This window comes from Narcine bancroftii, chromosome 13 (genome assembly GCF_036971445.1).
Source record: "Narcine bancroftii isolate sNarBan1 chromosome 13, sNarBan1.hap1, whole genome shotgun sequence".
Classification (NCBI taxonomy): Eukaryota; Metazoa; Chordata; class Chondrichthyes; order Torpediniformes; family Narcinidae; genus Narcine; species Narcine bancroftii.
This window is the reverse complement of record NC_091481.1, coordinates 87,389,635-87,408,647: the sequence shown is the minus strand read 5'-3', so window position 1 is coordinate 87,408,647 and position 19,013 is coordinate 87,389,635. Positions and strand designations below refer to the sequence as shown.

The following is a 19,013-nucleotide window of genomic DNA, read 5'->3' as shown; positions in this document are numbered from 1 at the left end:
GGGGAATTAATATTGGGGAATTAATATTGGGGAATGCAGAAAGGCTGTGTCTTTGACTATTTTGTGTCAGTCTTCACAGTGGAGGGCATGACAAACATATCAAAGAGAGATGTTATGGATGGTGAGGAATTGAATAAAGAGGTCATGCTAAATAAGCTAGTGAGCCTAAAGGTAGATAAGTTCCTGATTCTGATGGAATGCATCCCAGGGGACTGAAATAAATGGCAGAAGTTGTATTAGAGGCATTTGTGATCCCAGTGGATTTGAAAACAACAAATATTGTGCACTTTTTAAAAAAAAAGGTGACACAAAGTGGATTTGGAAAGGGAGGTGATGTTTGACAAATTTACTGAAGTTTTTGGAGGATAGAATGAGGGCATTGGATAGAGGGAACAGGTGGATGTCGTGTGATTGGATTTCCTGAAGACATTTGTGAGAAGCCACATGAAATATGGGTGCATGGAATTGGAGGTAATTTGCATGGATAGAAGATTGGTGAACTGAGAATTTGGATAAATGGGTATTTCACTGGCTGCAATTGGTGGGGGGAGTGCTGCAGGGTCAGTGCTGGGAATGCATAAGTTCATGATGTACATTGATGATTTGGAAGAGGGGACAGAGTGGATTGTCTGAAAGTTTATTGATGAAGGGGAGGACATCACATGATGCCGTAGGATCGACACGTACGCTCCTGAATCCCTTGGGAAATTACCTTGTTGGTTTTCGTGCAGTTGGATAATCATGTTGAGGAACTTTGGGGTACGCATGTGGTAAACCATTGCAATGTATAATTAACTGGTCAAGCATACCTAATGACCAGTTGTACCTGTGACCCTGCCCCACAGGCTCCTGTATAAAGCTGGCTGTTTCACACCTCCCTGCAACTCGGTCCAGGACAGCCGAATAGTAAGGGGATATACTCTGTTCTGAAGTGAATTAAAGCCTATTGGTTTCTCCACAAGAGTCTCCTGAATGATTGATGGGGCATCAATTTAATTCAAAGCTTTCTTCAATGGAGCAGATTCCTCAAACCAGAAAAACTGGAATAGACCCTCAATTGCCTGAGGCACCTGGCTGCGCAGTTTTGAGGCATTCCTACAGGCTTCCCCTACAGTTGTGTGATCAGTGACTGACAAACTGCAAATACTGCACTCCCGGGTCAGAATCCTGGTGTACTCCATGACCAGGGACACCACAATGTACCAGGAGCCTATGGACACCCTCAAAGGGCAATACCTGCCTAAGATCAACATTGTCTATACTAGTATAGACCTTTTAGTGACCAGAAAGCAACAACCTGATGAGTCAAATGCCAAATATCTCTGAGCCCTGTGAGCACTCAGCAGGACCTGTGAATGCAAAGCTATGTCTGCCACGGAGTATATAGAGGACCTGATTCAGGATGCCTACGTCACAGGGATCAGGTCGAACTACATATGACAGAGACTTTTGGAGCAAGAGGAATTCAGCCTGAGGAGAGCAGTTGAGCTGACAGGTACACTGGAGGTGGCTCTCCATAATTTGGAGGCCTACTCGACAAACAACGTGGCCATCTCGTGATCACCCTGGTTGCAGCCATCCTGGGATGCGCCACCACCCTTCCACTAACAACCAGACTACAGCAGCAGTGGTCCGCGAAACCCTCCCGACGCTCTTGACCGGCTCTGGTAATGACCCGAACATAGCTGTGGTGTTCTGGGAATCCCCAAAGTGCTACTTCTGCGGCCTGGGCAAGCATCAGAGGAAATGCTGCCTAGCAAAGGATTCAATCTGCTCCAGCTGCAGAAAGAAGGACCACTACATCAAAGTGTACAAGTCCAAACCCATTCCTAGTAGCATCGCATATGGATTGTGAGGGCAGTCTTCCACAACAACACCATCCATGGCCAGTAGTGCCATGTGTGATCTGTGGGGGCCATCATCTTGGATGCCACCTTCATGACTCAGCTACACCATGTATGGGCCACAGAGGCTGCCATCTTCGGGATCCAGCAATACTGTGTGTGGGCCCTGGGATGCCATCTTGCTGCTTGTTTGAAAGCAGGAGCACGGAGAGTTTTATACACCCAGACATGGTGCGGAGCCTCTCCCTCACAGTACTGCTGGTGAACCAGAAGGTCTCCTTGACATCCAAGTAATTTACAGTGGACATTCAGGGTTTCTGAAATGTGACTTTAATGGTGCAGGGTATTGTATATGACAACTTTAGACTAATGGTAATGTCTCAGCTCTGTGCTGCTTTCCTCTTTGGGCTTGATTTTCAATGTTACCTTAAAAGCTTGACTGTGGTATTTGATGGGCACCTTACTCCTCACCATTCGTAATCAGCAATTTGATAGCCAAGCCCACTGCCGAACATGTCCACTAATCTAACCATGCATGACTTGCGATCTCTCCACACTTAAAGTCCCTCCTCTGTCGCGATTTGCCAACTTCACCCCTGACTGCAAACCCTTCGCCTCTAAAAGCAGATGGTATAGTGTCGGGGATAGGGCCTACATCTGGGTGGAGGTACAGCACTTACTTAAGGATGGGGTTATTGAAGCCAGCAATAGCCATTGGAGAGCATAGGTAGTGGTAGTGCTGAACGGGGGAAAAGAATAGAATGGTTATTGACTACAGTCAATAGATGCACTCAATTGGGTGCATACCCCCTTACGTGAATTGCTGACATGGTTAACCACATTGCCCACTATCGGGTCTTCTTGACCATCGACTTAGTCGGCATATCACCAGCTACGCATCACCCCAGAGGACTGACAGTATATGGCAATTGAGGCAGATGACTGCCTTTACCACTTCCTGCTGGTCCTTTTTGCTGTCACAAACGGCGTCTCGGTCTTCCAGCAGGAGATGGAGCGTAAGGTGGATCAGTACAAATTGTGGGCCACTTTCCTGTATTTTGACATAATGTCACCACCTGTGACCATGACCTGCAGGATCATGATGTCAATCTCCAGAGACTTCTTGAGACAACCAAGCTCCTTAATCTGACATACAACAAGGTCAAGTGTGGGTTCCACCCAACTCTCCTGGCCATCCTTGGCTGCGTTGTGGAGAATGACTCATTGGCCCCGTCCCAGACTGCATGCGACCACTTCTGGAGCTTCCCCCTCTCACACAGCCTCAAGGCCCTGAACGTCCTTCCCCCGGCGGAGGAGACTTGTGCAGCCTTCAGTTGCATCAAGTCTGACATCGCCAAGGGCATGGTGCATGCTGTGGACAAATCCACCCTTTTTCAGGTGAAAAGCAACACATCAGACCATCCTGGAAGCAACCCTTAATCAGGCTTGCAGGCACATCACATTTTTTTCATGCAATCTACATGGCCCCAAGATTCGACACTCCTCAGTCGAAAAGGAGGCCCGAGCTATTGTGGAGGCCGTGTGACACTGGTGTCCTTCTTATTTCTTATCCCTCTTGGCCCTTGCTATTCCAAAAAGAACAAATCCAACATGTTTAGTTTCTATTGTAGCACAGTGCAATTAAATTTCCAAGTACCTTTTTTTACTGCATCTAGAATTCCCAACATCAATGTGGATGGGATTTGTGGATGGAGTTGTGGGGCAACACTCTACTGTATTTACATTTACCCATCACTGAAATCCTTTGTTCAAAACTCATTCTCTTGTGTCCGGACCGGAAGAACTGTGAAAGCTTCCTCATCAGGACAAATTTGCCGAGAATTGGTAAAAGATTGAAAATTCGTCAAGTTGACATTTTTTTTTCTCAAGGATTCCTTGTGCGAGGAGCAGGCTCTGACAAGACCTCACTGGTGATCTGTTGTTACTGAAATTTCCAATTTTCTTTCTTGATTTGCAAGGATCAGATAGAAGTTGTGTGAATGTGGAAGTGTCCCAGGAATTAAAATTATTTTATCCCCAGACATGCTTTTATACATCAATCCCATTCTGTTAAAATGAGAGCAGGTGTGCTTTCCCTTATCCACATATTTCCTCCTTCCTGTGGGACTGTGCCCTCCCCCACACCATTTTGCTTGAGCAGCTGCTTCCATTTGTCATACTTTGATGAAGGTCTCAGCTCGAACGTTGGTTATGTATCTTTATCTGTTCTATACATCACCTGCGGCTCCTAGAACGCTTCCACCAGCGTTGTCTCCGCTCCATCCTCAACATCCATTGGAGCGACTTCATCTCCAACATTTAAGTACTCGAGATGGCAGTGGCTGACAGCATCGAATCCACGCTGCTGAAGATCCAACTGCGCTGGGTAGGTCACATCTCCAGAATGGAGGACCATCGCCTTCTCAAGATCGTGTTATATGGCGAGCTCTCCACTGGCCACCGTGACAGAGGTGCACCAAAGAAAAGGTACAAGGACTGCCTAAAGAAATCTCTTAGTGCCTGCCACATTGACCACCGCTAGTGGGCTGATATCGCCTCAAACCGTGCATCTTGGCGCCTCACAGTTCGGCGGGCAGCAACCTCCTTTGAAGAAGACCGCAGAGCCCATCTCACTGACAAAAGGCAAAGGAGGAAAAACCCAACACCCAACCCCAACCAACCAATTTTCCCCTGCAGCCGCTGCAACCGTGTCTGAATCTCCTGCATCGGACTTGTCAGCCACAAACGAGCCTGCAGCTGACGTGGACATTACCCCCTCCATAAATCTTCGTCCGCGAAGCCAAGCCAAGAAGACATTTGAAACTGCCTTCTTGAACCACTGCAAGCCAAATGGTGTAAAATAAATCATAATTCTGGAAGATCTACTTGTTTTATTTGACCATAAATAATATTTTCTTTAAAAAATCCCATTCTCAGCTTGCAATTCCACTCACCAGGAGCTTGTAATAGTTGAGATAGATTCTGTTCCATAATTAGTTATTAGGAAAATCCTTTATAATATTAATGACCAAAGAATTAGCCAATTTATTAGCAGAAGCTTCAGTAGTTTTGGCCTTTTACAGATGCAGAAACAGTTGAGGCCCTTGCAACAAAATATGGTAAAAATGATAACAATCATCCCTGGCACAACCATGGTGAGTTCAGCAAGATGCCATTTAGCTCCAGTCATTATTCTTTAGTAACTTTGTGTATCTTAGAAGATTAATTTTCATGACCTTTAAGAAAGATTGCTAATTTGCTAATAGAGTACCTTTTCTATTTCATAGGATGATGAAGTAGTTCTTCAATGTACTACAAGCATTGTTAAATCACAGATCAAGCTTTGCCTTGCTGCTGAAGGATTTGGAAATCGACATTGTTTCCTTGAACCCACATCAAACGCAAAGGTATTGTACTTGAGTATATATTTTAAAAATTGACGAAGTTTCCTAAACTATTTTGCATAGCTATAGCAGAGCCGTTACACACATTTTGAGAAAATTTTAATTAGACAACTTGTTATCTTGGGATTAGATCCCTTGATTTAACAAATTTACCAAATAATTTGTGTCACTTGGTTAGTCAAAATTCTATAAAATTGAATTCTTGTGCAAAAGTCAGAGCGTATATTTAAATTGCTGTATTTTTACATTTGTACAAATTTATGTATAAAGTATTTGCTGAAGCGAGACAACCATTTTTATAAAAAATGTTATTTCCTTTAATCTGTACTTTAGATCTGTACTTTCTTTTCTGCATTTAATATTTTTTATTGGGTTAGAGCTACAGAAAGATTTCTGTAGATAGTTGTTTGCATGTCTTCAATTGCCAATTTGTTAGCATCAATTTTTGCAACACCTTTAAGTTTTTTGTTGTGAAAATGGATTGCTGCTATTCAATGCTTTCTTCCTTTATAGCAATTTGTTTATTTCAGACTAGTTCTATGTTTGATTGTATAATCATAAGATTTTTGTGAAATTTGCATTCAGAATGGTGAAAGCATGTATGCTCTGGTTCTCAGTTGCAACAGTCCTAGAGTATATCCTAGAATACAGCAACATCCTGAAGGTAGGGTGGACCAAAGTGCAGAAACTTTCACTGTTGCACTCTCCATTATTTGCTCAATAGGTTGAAACCTTTTTAAATAATGCAGAAACAATTGAAGCAAATCCATGTTTATGTAACTACGTTTGTGGTGATTGCAATTGTGCACGATGCATATACCACCTTTCATGGGTAAGGACACCAAAACCTGGAAGTGTAACCTCTGGTAAATCATTAATATGGATTGTAAGTAACTGGAGACCAAGCCAACTTGAGAGGGATTCATTTATTCCTATTCTTTGTCTTTTTGTTCAAAAAACAATTCTCAAGGAAAACTTTTCTGACAGAGGAAGTGGTCCTCTGGATGAGTTGGGCTACACAACTCTGACTTAATCCATATGTTTATTATCCTGATTCCATGTGCTATAACCTGTTGATTAGCCAATGCCCTATCTGGGAATATGGAAAGCTGACAAGTGAAAATACACATCTGCTGGTTCCCCCTTATCAAGCATAGAATAGCACAGCACAAGAAAAAGCTCTTTAGCGCATGTGTTTATGCCAAACGTAATGGCCTTATCAAGTTAACACTGCACATTGTCGATATCCTTCCATTCCCTTCATATTCATTTATCTATATAGAACAGGAGTCCCCAAACTTTTTAGACCATCGACCCACTTCATGGAATACCTGATACCTCATCAACCCTCAGGCATGGAATTCTGGTGTTGGAAGGGGGAGTGGTGTAGCAGCACTGGATGGGGGTTGGGGTTGGGAATGCTATCAAAGGTACAAAGAACGCATACATCTTCTACGCTCATTGTGCAATCGTCATCCAAGATCCCCACGTCTGCCCTTGTGATGCATGGAAGTTCAGAGATGAAGTTGCTTGAAATGGTTGGGCTGAGGAAATTGCAATGAGGAATTCCTGCAAAGAGATCCCGGGGCAGGAATCATTCACTATAACTGTATTCTTGGTATGAAGTACGACTCCCATGGAAGGATTGTTTTTCACTTGACGCCCATTGATTTCTATCCTACCTGCTTGTTGCCACACTTAATCAAATGCTGCTACGAGATTAAAGACATACAGCTTAATTTCTGGAATTCAGCTCTTTGTTTCAAGATTGGAGTAAGGTGCGATGTGATCTTGAGTTGAGCAGTCTTACAAAAAGACATATTGAACAAGACGCAGAGGAGGTTCACCAGGGTGCGGCCTGAATTTGAGAACGTCACATATTAGGTGTGATTGGATACCTAAAGGCATCTGAGGGCAACCTGACAACAATGTATAAAAACAAGTGAGGTTTTAAGATGAGAAGAAGGAATTTTAAAGATGATCTGTGGGGAATGTTTTCTATGTACAGTGGTTGATATCTGGATAAAGAGGGTTTGGAGTTGTACAACTATATGAAAGGGACATTCAGGCAAGGCATAGAAGGAAACTGGCCTACTGTGGGGAAAGTTAGATGAATTTGGGTGGGTAAATTGGTTGGTATGGTTGGTAGTAGGGCTGAAGGGTCTGTCTGAGCAATGTTCTGGGAGTCTGACCACTTGACAGTATTATCAATTAAATTATCCCTAACAATGCAGGCGTTGAGAGTGGATTAATTGAATGATAATTACATCCATTGGACTTGTTCAGTTTTCCAGAAAATCTTTATTGTAGAACAGTTTTGCTCAAACACAGGTAGTTCTGGAGCTTGGGTCTTCAGTACACCTGCCATCTATTCTCCAGCCCCATAGCCAATGCTACATCCAGTGTTTTCAGATGCTGCTTAATATCATGTTGAATGAATTGAATTGGCTGAATACTGGCTTCCATAATTATGGTGATTTCAACAGGAAGCTATAATTAATAGTATCCTATAATTTCCTGTTGAATTCTGTAATTATACTAACTATGAAATGTAGAAAACTTTTCAGTTAGTATTATTATGGTATTTTTTTCACTTTTTTGCTGTAAATATCATGTTAAAGAATAGATAAGAATCAAGATTGTAAAATGTCAAGAGGCTGTGGTCTCCAAGAAATAGAACTGAGGCATAGTTTTGTTATGCAGAGAGTTGCAGAACATTGGAATTTTCTACCTTGAGTTGTGGATACTTAATTATTGAGCATATTCAAAGACTGAGATTGATAGATTTTAAATACAAAGAAGACAGAAGTTGGCAAATTAAATAATTGAATGAGAAAAAAGCCATAGGATCTGTTGAGATATTGAATGGCCGATTTTTGCTTAAAGGATGGTATTCCTTGTCTCTTTCAGTTTTGTTTCATATTTCATGGCTTTTTTAACACTGTAACTTTAATAACTGGTAAATTGAGTAAATAACCTGTCAAACTTGAAAATGTCTATTTGCTTTAAGAACAGCAATGATTATTCCTATCTTTATTTACAGAATGTACCTCCAGACCTTGCAATCTGCAGCTTTGTCCTGGAGCAGTCGCTCTCTGTACGAGCTCTGCAGGAAATGCTGGCCAACACAGTTGAAAAGGGCAATGAGGTAAGTTTGCAAAGTTAAATGAGATGGAGTGAATTTGTCATTAAGTGGTATAATATTGTTATGTAGCTAAATTGTCTCGCACTAAAGCAGTAGCCCTAATTTATTTTATTAAATGTTCAATTTATTTTGTTTAAGTGACAAACTGTTTTGAGGGTTTTGCATAGCACATAGAACATGACAGCACAGCCCATGATATTGTGCTGACCTATGTAAACCTACTCCACAAAAATCTGATTTTTCCATACCTCACACCCATAACCCTCTATTTTCTTTACATCCACATGTGATCTTTTGGAAACCCACATGATCAATGGGAGAATGTATAAACTTCATGCTGACGAAAACCAGGGGCGGAAATTCTCTCAGCTGCACCTCTTGGTGCATAATAAACATTTTATTATTAGTGCAGCATCTTTCCTCTTGTGTTGAGATAATTATGAAATATTTTGACTTGCTGTATATAATGAAGTATCTGGCCTCTAAAAGAGGAGAATGAGCAGCTAGAGATTATGGTCCTTATTGATACAAATAACATAGGCAGAAAACGGTGACGTCCTGCAAAGAAAACATTGAGTAGAGTAGATACTTAAACAATGAGCCTTCTCCATTTGATATCTCAAAATTTCTTCCTGTGTCAAGTGCTAGTGAGGCAAGAAATGGGAAGATCATATAGTTAAATGTGTGGATAAGGAGCTGGTGCTGCAAGAAAGGCTTTAGGTACATGGATTATTTGGGACTTTTCCAGGGCACACAGGTCCTTTTGAAGAAGGTCCTGTTGCATCCATATTTTCATAAGAAAATTTGCTGGAGTTACTTGGGAGATTTTATGGTATGAGAGAGGTGGGAAGCAGACCAGCAGGTAATCAAATGGAGGGTTTGATGGAGAGATAGGGGTTAGGCCCAGTAAATCTGAAAAGAAATTCAGGAAGCGTAAAATTAATGAACACAAGAAGTATTATGCATAAGGCAGATGAATTTAGTGCTTCAAACTTTAAAGTTGTGGCCATGACAGAGACAGTTGAGAGAAGGGCAGTTTAGTAGCTCAATCTTCTGGAGTTTCAATGTTTCAAACATGACAGAGCAATTAACAGGTGGGGGAACTGTCTCATTAGGCACTTTCAAGCTGCCTTGTAAAATGGGGTTAACTGGGCAATTTGCTTAAAAGGGTCCAATCTGGTCAGCATTGTCCAAAGTCAACTGCCCTACATCTGAGTTGGTCAGAAAACCCAGTTAAATTTACCCATGTTGCGTCCACTGGTGGCTTGAACAGCAAAATGGCCAACCCAGTTACTTCTGTGACATCAGCACTTGTGCGCTGGCATCACAGGGAAACCCCAGCTGAAGTGTCTGGTGATCAGGGGAGAGAGGGGTCACTGCCATGGGGGGGAGAGATCGGTTGTGGCGGGGGGGGGGTGGTCACCATCAGCGGGAGAGGGATAGGCTGCCGCGGAGGGGAGAGCATAGGGGTTGGCTGCCACAAGGTGGGGGGGAGGGGCTGCGGGATGGGGGAGGGGATGCAAATGATGGTGGGAGGGAGACTGACAGCTGTTGGGGGGGACAGGGAAGACTAGTTTGCGTGACGCATTACTTACTGCGTCATCGTGGGGGAAAGGTCCCTTTAATTCTTCGGGTTGGCGATTTACTGGGGCTGTTCTCTCCCCCCCCACCCATTTTAAAAGTAGCTAGAAGCACCTTTGCTCTACTAATCGCACCTGGGTCCCAGGAGGGCTACCCGAGTGCTGCAGCTTAAAAGGACCTATTGATTATCTCACAGCTACACACAGAGAGGACAACTCGGACAACATTATAAAGGAGTTGTGCTATAGCAGATAGAGTAATAGATAACCAGATGGCATGGTTAATGTAGCAGTTAACATGACGATATAGTGCTAGCTACCTAGTTTTGAATCTGGCACTCTCTGTATACTCTCTGAGACTGCATGGATGGTGTGCTTAGTTGGTTTTCAGATGACACACAGAGTAGATGTGAATAAGACATTTCCCTTGGTGGGTGAATTCAGGACAAGAGGGCACAGTTTTAGAATTAGAAGGTACCCATTTAAAACGGATGAGGAGAAATTTCTTTAGCAAGAAGGTCATGGATTTGTGGAATTTGTTGCCACTTACACTTACATTGGGAGAATTTAAGGGGGAAGATTGATAGGTATCTAATTAGTCATGGTATCAAGGGATATGGGGAAAAGGCTAGAACTTGGAACTAGATGTGAGAACACTTTAGCTTGGGATGGATTTGTGGAGCAAACTCGATGGGCTGAATGGCTTATGGTGTGATCCTGTGATAATGTTGCTCTGGTGGTGAATGAACAAGGTTACTTATGGTTACAGAAGGACATTGCAGCTGTTGACCTTCACTTGAGCTGAGATAAGGATTTTTTCACCCAAGCCACTGACAACCTTCCCTTCAAAAATACTTTCAAAACCTCCTTTTCGAATAGTGGAAGCTTCCGTATAATTCAATTGTCCATTCCTCTCAAGTCCTTGACAGATGATCTTCTCTATAGGCCATTTCATGTCAGGCCTCCGCCTGGAGGCCAGCTACAAGAGCAGATCTAAAACTTTAAAACTCATCTTTCAGACAGCAGCCCTAAAATGCTGCTCCAAAGGCCCCTCATAGTGCCCTCCAGAGCGAATGGATGCGGGGTGACTGGTGCCGTAGCAGCACCCTTCATAGAAAACCACTCTGTGGTTTCCAGAACAGTTCCAGCTGCGTGGGGGATTATGGGTAGGGAAGACAGCCATTGCTCTGCCGCGTTTTGAGCCACAGAGAGCGGCCTTGAAGGCCGAAGCAGCCCTGTGTGGCTGTCTCAACCCGCACTGGCCACCCCCTGACGACTCCCGAAGGCTCCCACTGCCCCGCGGCTCCTGCCCGCTGCCCATCTTGGAGGGAGAAAGGTGAGTGGGGAGATGGGTCGCAGGATGACAGCATCATCAGCTCGCCCCTAACCAATCGCTTACGGCAGCTGTACACTCGGGTCAGATGGCGGAGATTATCCTTTCCCGAGAAGGGTTGGAATTGGCGCCTCAGAGCTGACCACAGCACATTCAGGAAGGTACATCTTTAGCATTTACAGATTGGTGTTTTCCCTGCTTGAAAGTGCCTTATGACTGTAGTCTTTTTTCTGCTCGCAGTTCTAAACCTCCCTGCTGTCTTTGATATTGTTACTGCATTATTTCTACTCCCACATTCTTGGAAAGCCTGGCTAAAGGAGATAGAAGCAGATTTACTTGTTACCCTACAGAGATTCTGGTGGAGTTGAAGTTGATGGTTTTGTTGTTTTCATATTTTAACTGGGAAAAACCTTTGGTCATCTCCCTTGACTTTTCCATTATGATTTTTATACAGATCTCACGGGATTTTACCATTATGAAGAGTCCCTGACATCCTGGCATTGGTCGTTCATACAGGAACGACTAAAACTAAATCTGTTTCTAGTCTGCGAGTTTAGACAGCATCCCAGCAGTGCGGTATGTCAGGAGGCTGGGCGTGCATTACCACTGCATTGACTGTGACGTATAACCTAAGTGAGCCGTATAGCACCACTGTTGACATCTACTGTGACATGTATAATATGCATCTGACCTATCCAGCCTAGTGACCCTTGATCAGTCCCTTGTTAAGGAATGCGGGATATTGACATCATCCAATTTTTACCCACCGAGTGCCACTGGCACTTTCTGTTTTAATTTCTGAGTTACAGCATTGCACTATTTTACTCCAATGAAGCTGCTCACTTTACTTTCATTTAATTAACATGTCATCCCTCTGCTGTCAGTGCACTACGATTACATTGTGCACTACTCATGGAATGAGCTGAGCAAATCTTTCTCAAATTTGAAAATCGCACACTGAAACATCGCGCGCGTTACGCACGTCATTGCAACATTGTGTTCATGAGCCTGTGGGTCCCAGAATGCATGCAGTGCCGTTTACACTGCAGGTGTTCCGGGAAAACGTCAAGGGGTCTCAGAGGAAAAATGTCAGAACTAGAATGGCATCCCCATACTGGTTCGAAGCTTTTTACACAGCATGCATTACAGGAAAATGGGAATAATTTCCTGGAATGCAGTAGCTGTGTAATTTAAAAAAAAAACATACATGATGTGCCTTTCAGAGCTATTAGAATGATCTGTTTTTGAATTCTAGAATCTTGCAGGAAAAGTCACCAAAATCACCATTCAGTCCATTATGCTGATTTTTTAAAGACCTATTATGGTTCATAGCTATTCAGTTCATTGTTAGGTGGTGTGGTTACCATGGGGGTGGCACAATGCTATTATAGGGTCAGGAGCCTGGGTTTAATTGGTGCTGTTTGTAAGGAGGTTGTACATTCTCCCCATCATCTGTGTGTTTTTCTCTGGGTGCTCTGGTTTCCTTCTACCCTCCCAAGATTGTATGAGGTGAGGTGACATGCCATTTAACTCCCCTTCCCATTCTCACACCGATCTGTCTGTCCTGGGTCTTTTCTACTACCAGAGTGAGGCCCAATGTCTATAGTCCAAATCTATGAACATAGAATTGTCCAATTTCAAACAATGAATTCCCTCTTCTATACAATTTCTGCACTTCCTTCTCTTTCCTCTCCCCCTGCCGACTTCCCCTCTCAAGTTGAGGCAAGTTGCCTCTCTATGTCAGTTTTATTGTTCAATTTGGCCAGCTGTGCATGTCCAGCTGCCTTCCCATTAGCAGCAGATTACACAGACAAGGTATCTTATTGTGATCTTAACTACACATTAACAGCTACATTAGCTTATCCACTCTCACCCTATCACAGGTATTCCCTTCATTCCATCCTCCTCTTCATTATCTATTTTGCTACCTCACCTAATTTTGTTTTTTATTTTCCCTGTTCTGATGAAAGTCCCAAAGCTCAAATGTCAACTGTTGCTCTTTCGATCTGCAGGCTTTCAGGCAGTTTCTATTTTAGTTACGAGTCCAGAGGACTCTTTGTTTCAATGTAATATTGTTAATACTCTGTGGTCAAGAGACCGTTGATTTGAGAGTTACTTGATCCATTTATTGTCTATTAAAAGCACTACATTTACAGAGAGAATTTTTGTTGCGCTCTCATTATGTCCATTCTTTAAATGACATTCATTCCATACAGGTAAGTCTGTCTATGCCAGAGACCTTGCAGGTATATTGATTTTGAGGATATTAATCGAAATGGGGATTAATTTATTGGCAAGAGGCTTGGCCTAAAATCAAAATGTACTTGTACATTCCCTGATTCATTGATGTAGTCTGGGTTTTTGTAAGCAACTGAAAGCTGTACCAGTAGAGCATTGATGCAACAAATTTTAAATTACAATTTTTTTCCTGAAATTATTTTCTGTTATGCCTTACGTTTGATTAGAGAAGTCCTAATTAAATACATGTATTATAAACTAAACTACATTGTATGTTTCTTGTGATGCAAGTTTCTGAAGATGGTTAAAAATAAAATAAATTGCGTGTGTGTGTGTTGAGTCAACACTGTCACATCTCCACATAGCAATGAGTGGTTAACATAACGTTACCCTAGTTTCCGGTGATTGACTGATGATCTGAAATAGTCCATTGTGTCATCACATTTATTACATTTCTGATAATTAACCTCTAAGAGATATTTTTGAAACTCATGTTGTTAAAATACAGGTCGCTGTTGGCCACTGGAAGTGTCTGTGTGGTTACCCATTATGTGATTGAACAGTCCAGAAAGTGGTACAAATCGAAAATAATATACTTTTTTGCTTTTTATTTTATCCACTATGCAAGCCTCTTGATCTGGACAAATGGGTATGTTAGTGTGTCTGTACTACTCTGTTTTTGTTGCTGTGCACCTAATTTGAACCATTTTAAATCCATTGACAGGTGATTAGTTATCAGTGCATGAACTCTAACATTTCACTTCTATCTCAAAGGCCCTGTTCAAACCTCGCTTAAATATTTTATTTAATTGCACTCAATTTTCCAGGTCATTTTCCTCAAAATTAATTAAACTTGCTTCATTGCTAAGTCAGCACATTGTTTACATTGTTATTTCTTTATGGCTTTGTTGTTTCTTCAAAAACAGTAAAATCACAGAATTAATGTTTCAAGGATAGCAGGACCTTAAAGTCTCACTCTTTGGATCATCATTAACTCCACCATGTTTATTTTCGTTCAAATTTTTTATACTCACTTTATCTTACTATATTTCTTATCATTGCTACCACTGACCAAACAAAGGATGTTTGATTGAAATTGTGAGTGAAAGTGGGATTACTTGGTAATGCATCCTATCTGCTCAGAAGCATGGTTTCTTAAAGTGCTGTGTTTTTCCTTTGGAAATTGAAAAACATTGAAGAATGTCACTTTTTGGGGAAGTTATTTCAATTTATAGTAATTCCTATGGCAAGGAATTGCTTCTTTTTTTCTAGAGGAGATATTCATATTTTGCTGGAAAGCATGCTATGATCTCAAATCTATCTTTCAGTTTTTAATATATTTTGCCTTGTGTGTCTGACACACAACATGGAAGACACTAACAATCAATACAATCTGGGCCTGACTCTTGCATGCTTGTGTGTTACAAGTTCAGAATAGGACTTACAAGTTGTGTGGGTGGTACAGCGTTGTATTTGACCAGATAATTCTGGAATATTTTATTTCAAATCATAGCTTTAGGATAAAATATTTTAATTTTCCTCTTCAACTTATTTGTTCCCTCCTTTCCAGAACAACAGCCTCCTAGTACTTTACCACAAATCCAATGAACGACTTAATCACGAAAATGTCAAAATTAGTTTTACCTTCATTTGTCACATAGGGATGCTATGTAGCAACCCAACTCAGGGGTTCCTGCTTGTTCTTTTCTGTGTTTGCTTTTGGTGAATCAAGCATTTTCATATACACAAAATGAGCAGATAGCTGGCAGTATATGATGTAATTCAAAGAAAATCTTAGAAAATTTACTACACACAAGAGGATCATGGAAATTTTTGTGTCTGATGATCCAAAAGAGCAGCCATTTTTATAAATTTTAATTTAAATTTTTAGATTTTTAAATTTTTTAAATTAAGACAAACAGAATGGTAACAGGCCCTTTTGGTCCATGAGTCCATGCCACACAATCACAACTATTTGACTGGTACGTTTGGAGGTGATAGCAAACTGGAGCCCCTGGAGGAAATCCATACCGACATGGGGAGAATGTGTGAACTCATTACAGACAGTGCGTGATTCCAACCCTGATCTCAATCACTTGAGCTATAGCAGTGTTGCGCTATCTGCTACGCTAATAATTCTTACCTTTTTTAAAATTTATACATACAGCACTGTAACAGGCCATTTCAGCCCATGAGACCGTGCCGCCCAATTACACCCACTTAACATTTCTAATGGTGGGATGAAACCAGTGTCCCCGGGGAAAACCCATGCAGACACTGGGAGAATGTACAAACTTCTTACAGACGGTACGGGATTCGATCCCCAGACCCAATCGCTGGCACTAACTGCTACGCCAACCTGAGGTTTGGAAGCATAGGGTGGAGTTAGGTAATTGTCTGTTCTTCGAGTCGTGGGTTTTCTATGTGATAATTAGAAAGATCATGGGTAATCTTTAGATTCCTTCCCTTTCCCTATTGAACATAGAATGGTACATTATAGGAATAGGCCTTTCAATGTCTGTGCTGAACATGATGCCAGATAATTTGGCACAATTTATCCTTCTAGATAAGGATCTACTCATGGATGCTGCCTGACCTACTGAGTTCCTTCAGTTTCTCATTATTTCCTCAAGATTCTAGCAAGTACATTCTCTTCATTTTATTAAATTATTGTTAAGGCAGATAAATATTCACCATCAGTAGAAGTTTTCTGGTGCCTAGCAATCAGAAACTGAGAAGCAAAAGAGAATCCCCCAAGAGTCCCTGAGTGCCCATGGATTGCCTCCTGTGCTCCCGCAGCCATTCAGCCTTTAGTCCAAACCACCAACAAACCACCAAGCTCCAGATCCAAACCTCTGACACAATCAGGAAGTCCTTGGTACCTTCTCACATTTTGGTTCTGATACCTGGTAATCCTTGAGCCAGTATCCAGCAGTCCACAGCCTATGCAAGTCCCTTAACTGCAGTCACCCACAGCCTGTGTGGGTTCCTTTCGTCAAGTCACCAATAGCTCGCTACCTGTTCTTAAGCCTCAGAGCCCATCGATGGTCCATTGCTGAGGTCACTGTCCCGTGGGCCATCTCCTCTGATTGGTCATTTAAAACCTATACGGAGCCATCGGCAGTAGGAATGAGTGTAGGTGCCAGTGCTACTGTTGCTATGTCTCCACTTTCCACAGGCCTGCACCAGCTGTGCCATTACTGCAGCTCCACCATTTTTGTTAATGTGTCTATCTTGAAGCAGATACTGTCATATCTGCTTCCACCCTATTCCCAGTAGTCCATTCCAGGTATTCTTGGCAGTCTGTTCCAGCCACCTACCACTCTTGGTGTGGAAAATGAAACATCCTGTTCTTCTTTAAACTTCCCTACAATTCCATACAAACCTTGCCTTAATCCTTTGTCTTATTTCTCATAACTCTCATTTAATCCAAAAAAATCTATTGATCTCTGTTTCAAATGTAATATTAACAGAATGTGTGCAGTCCACTGAGATAGAAGGCTCAATAGGATAGATTTATACATTTTCTAAGAATTTAATTCAAGTACAATTTTATTTTGTGTCCCAAGATGTGTTGATTAAAATTTTGTTTTGCAATCAGTCCAGCTAGATATCTCGTACATGGTACAACTAAGACTCACTACAGAAGTGCACAGTTGAAATGAGAGGTGTGGTCGTAGGCTTGCAAAATTTGAATGAAAATTTAAGAAAACTGAGTTGGTAATCTTAATTGTTAGAGTGGAGAGATAGGAGAGTAGTACAGTTATAGAGTGTGAATGGAGAAGATTTGCTGGGACCACCGTGCAAAATATTTAAAGACTTAAGTGGCATTTTTTTTGGTTGCTGTTGTTTATATATTATGCATATAGGTAGAGTAAATGCAAGAAGGCTTTTTCCACTGATGTCAGGTGAAGGGGAGAAGTTTAGGAGAACATTAGGGGGAATTTCTTTACACAGTGATGGAATGAGCTGTCAGCTAAAGTGGTGAATTTGAACATTTAAGAACAATTTGACAGGTATATAGGGGGAAGGGGGGATATGGACTGGGTACAGGTCAGTGGGACGAGGCAGAATACTAGTTTGTTGCAAACTAGAAGGGCCAGAGGGCCTCTTCTGTGCTTTAATGTTCTATGGTTCTCTATCAATGCTCCGAAAAGCCCTGACATTTATTGTCTACTTTCTGCCTTGCATTACCACTAATTTTTGTCACCTGCAAACTTGTAAATCACTGCCACTTTCCCTTTTGTCCAAATTTGTATTACAAACAACAGAGGTCCTCCTATTGATACTTAATCTTCAGTCAAAATAGCATCTCTCACTAGCCTCTAATCCAATGGACAAACCATTTTTGAATCAAAGCTACCAATTCTCCATTGATCTCGTGACTTAATTTTCTGGATCAGCCTATCATAAGGGACTTTGTCAAATCTTTTTCTAGCATCAACATAAACTGTATCCATTACCCTTCTGTCATCAATCATATTTGTCACTTCCTCAAACACAACTCAATCAACTTTTTGGCACATGTCCCTTGCTGCATAAAGGCCTGACTATCCCTAAGTAGTCCACTCCTTTATAAATGTGGATAAATCCTATCCCTAAGAATCTTCTCCAATAATTTCCCTACCATTGACATAAAACTCATGACCTTTAGCTTTCTGGCTTATCTTGATTGCAAAGAAATATCATTGCCAATTTTTCAGTTCACTGAAATCTTACCTACAGCTAAATAGAATACAATGATCTCTGCTGGTCAAACATTCTCCCTCCTTGCCTCCCATCAGTGTCCTTAGATACATTTCCTTCTCTTAATATCACAATATCCCTCCCTGACTTCACTATTGTATCTTTCTCCTTGGTGAAAGCTGACACAAATAGCTCTTTTATTACCCCATCCACTTCCTCTAGTTCCAGGCACAAAGTCCATGAGTCCTACTCTTTCGTTAGTTACCCTTATATTGCTGCTGCCTTAGGGTTCTCCTCAGTTGTATGACCCATTTTGGCACTTCTAATTTATAGTTTAAATTTATTCTTGCTTCCTTTGTATTACTCAAGCAACATACCAATTTCAGCTTCCTAAACCTTACATTTTTTTCTTTTGTAATTAAACTTGTAATGTCTCTTGTCATCCAAGGTCCATAAACCTTGCCATCCCTGTCTTTCATAGGTCCTGAACTCAAACCAGCTAGTATTTAAAAGACTCCAACATATCCTACAAGGAAATTGAAGCTCTTTACTTCGGGGTTCAGAAAAATAAGTGGTAAGGGGGAAGGGGGGGATATGGACTGGGTACAGGTCAGTGGGACGAGGCAGAATACTAGTTTGGTGCAGACCAAACTTATTGAAATTTAAAAGATTGTTGGGGAGTTGAGGTAAAAACTGAGGAAAAATTTTCCTCACCGGAGAGTTTAAGTCTAAATGGCAAGGTCTGAGATGAGGAAAAATTTCTCTAAAGGTTAAGTCCTTGAA

The 19,013-nt window shown here is 41.6% G+C and overlaps 1 protein-coding gene across 10 annotated transcripts in view; it reads left to right on the top strand.

Annotated features, from left to right (window-relative positions):
• The window catches only part of LOC138748799 (ryanodine receptor 1-like), a 394,433-nt gene that overhangs the window by 19,574 nt on the left and 355,846 nt on the right, over positions 1-19,013 (top strand). For 6 of the 10 annotated variants that reach the window (XM_069909563.1, XM_069909556.1, XM_069909553.1 and 3 more), the window contains exons 2-4: positions 5,132-5,251; positions 8,292-8,396; positions 14,173-14,193. In XM_069909563.1, coding sequence (XP_069765664.1) covers positions 5,132-5,251; positions 8,292-8,396; positions 14,173-14,193 — 246 coding nt within the window. The remainder of the gene's footprint in view (positions 1-5,131; positions 5,252-8,291; positions 8,397-14,172; positions 14,194-19,013) is intronic. The other 4 variants (XM_069909562.1, XM_069909560.1, XM_069909558.1 and 1 more) reach the window with 1 other exon arrangement.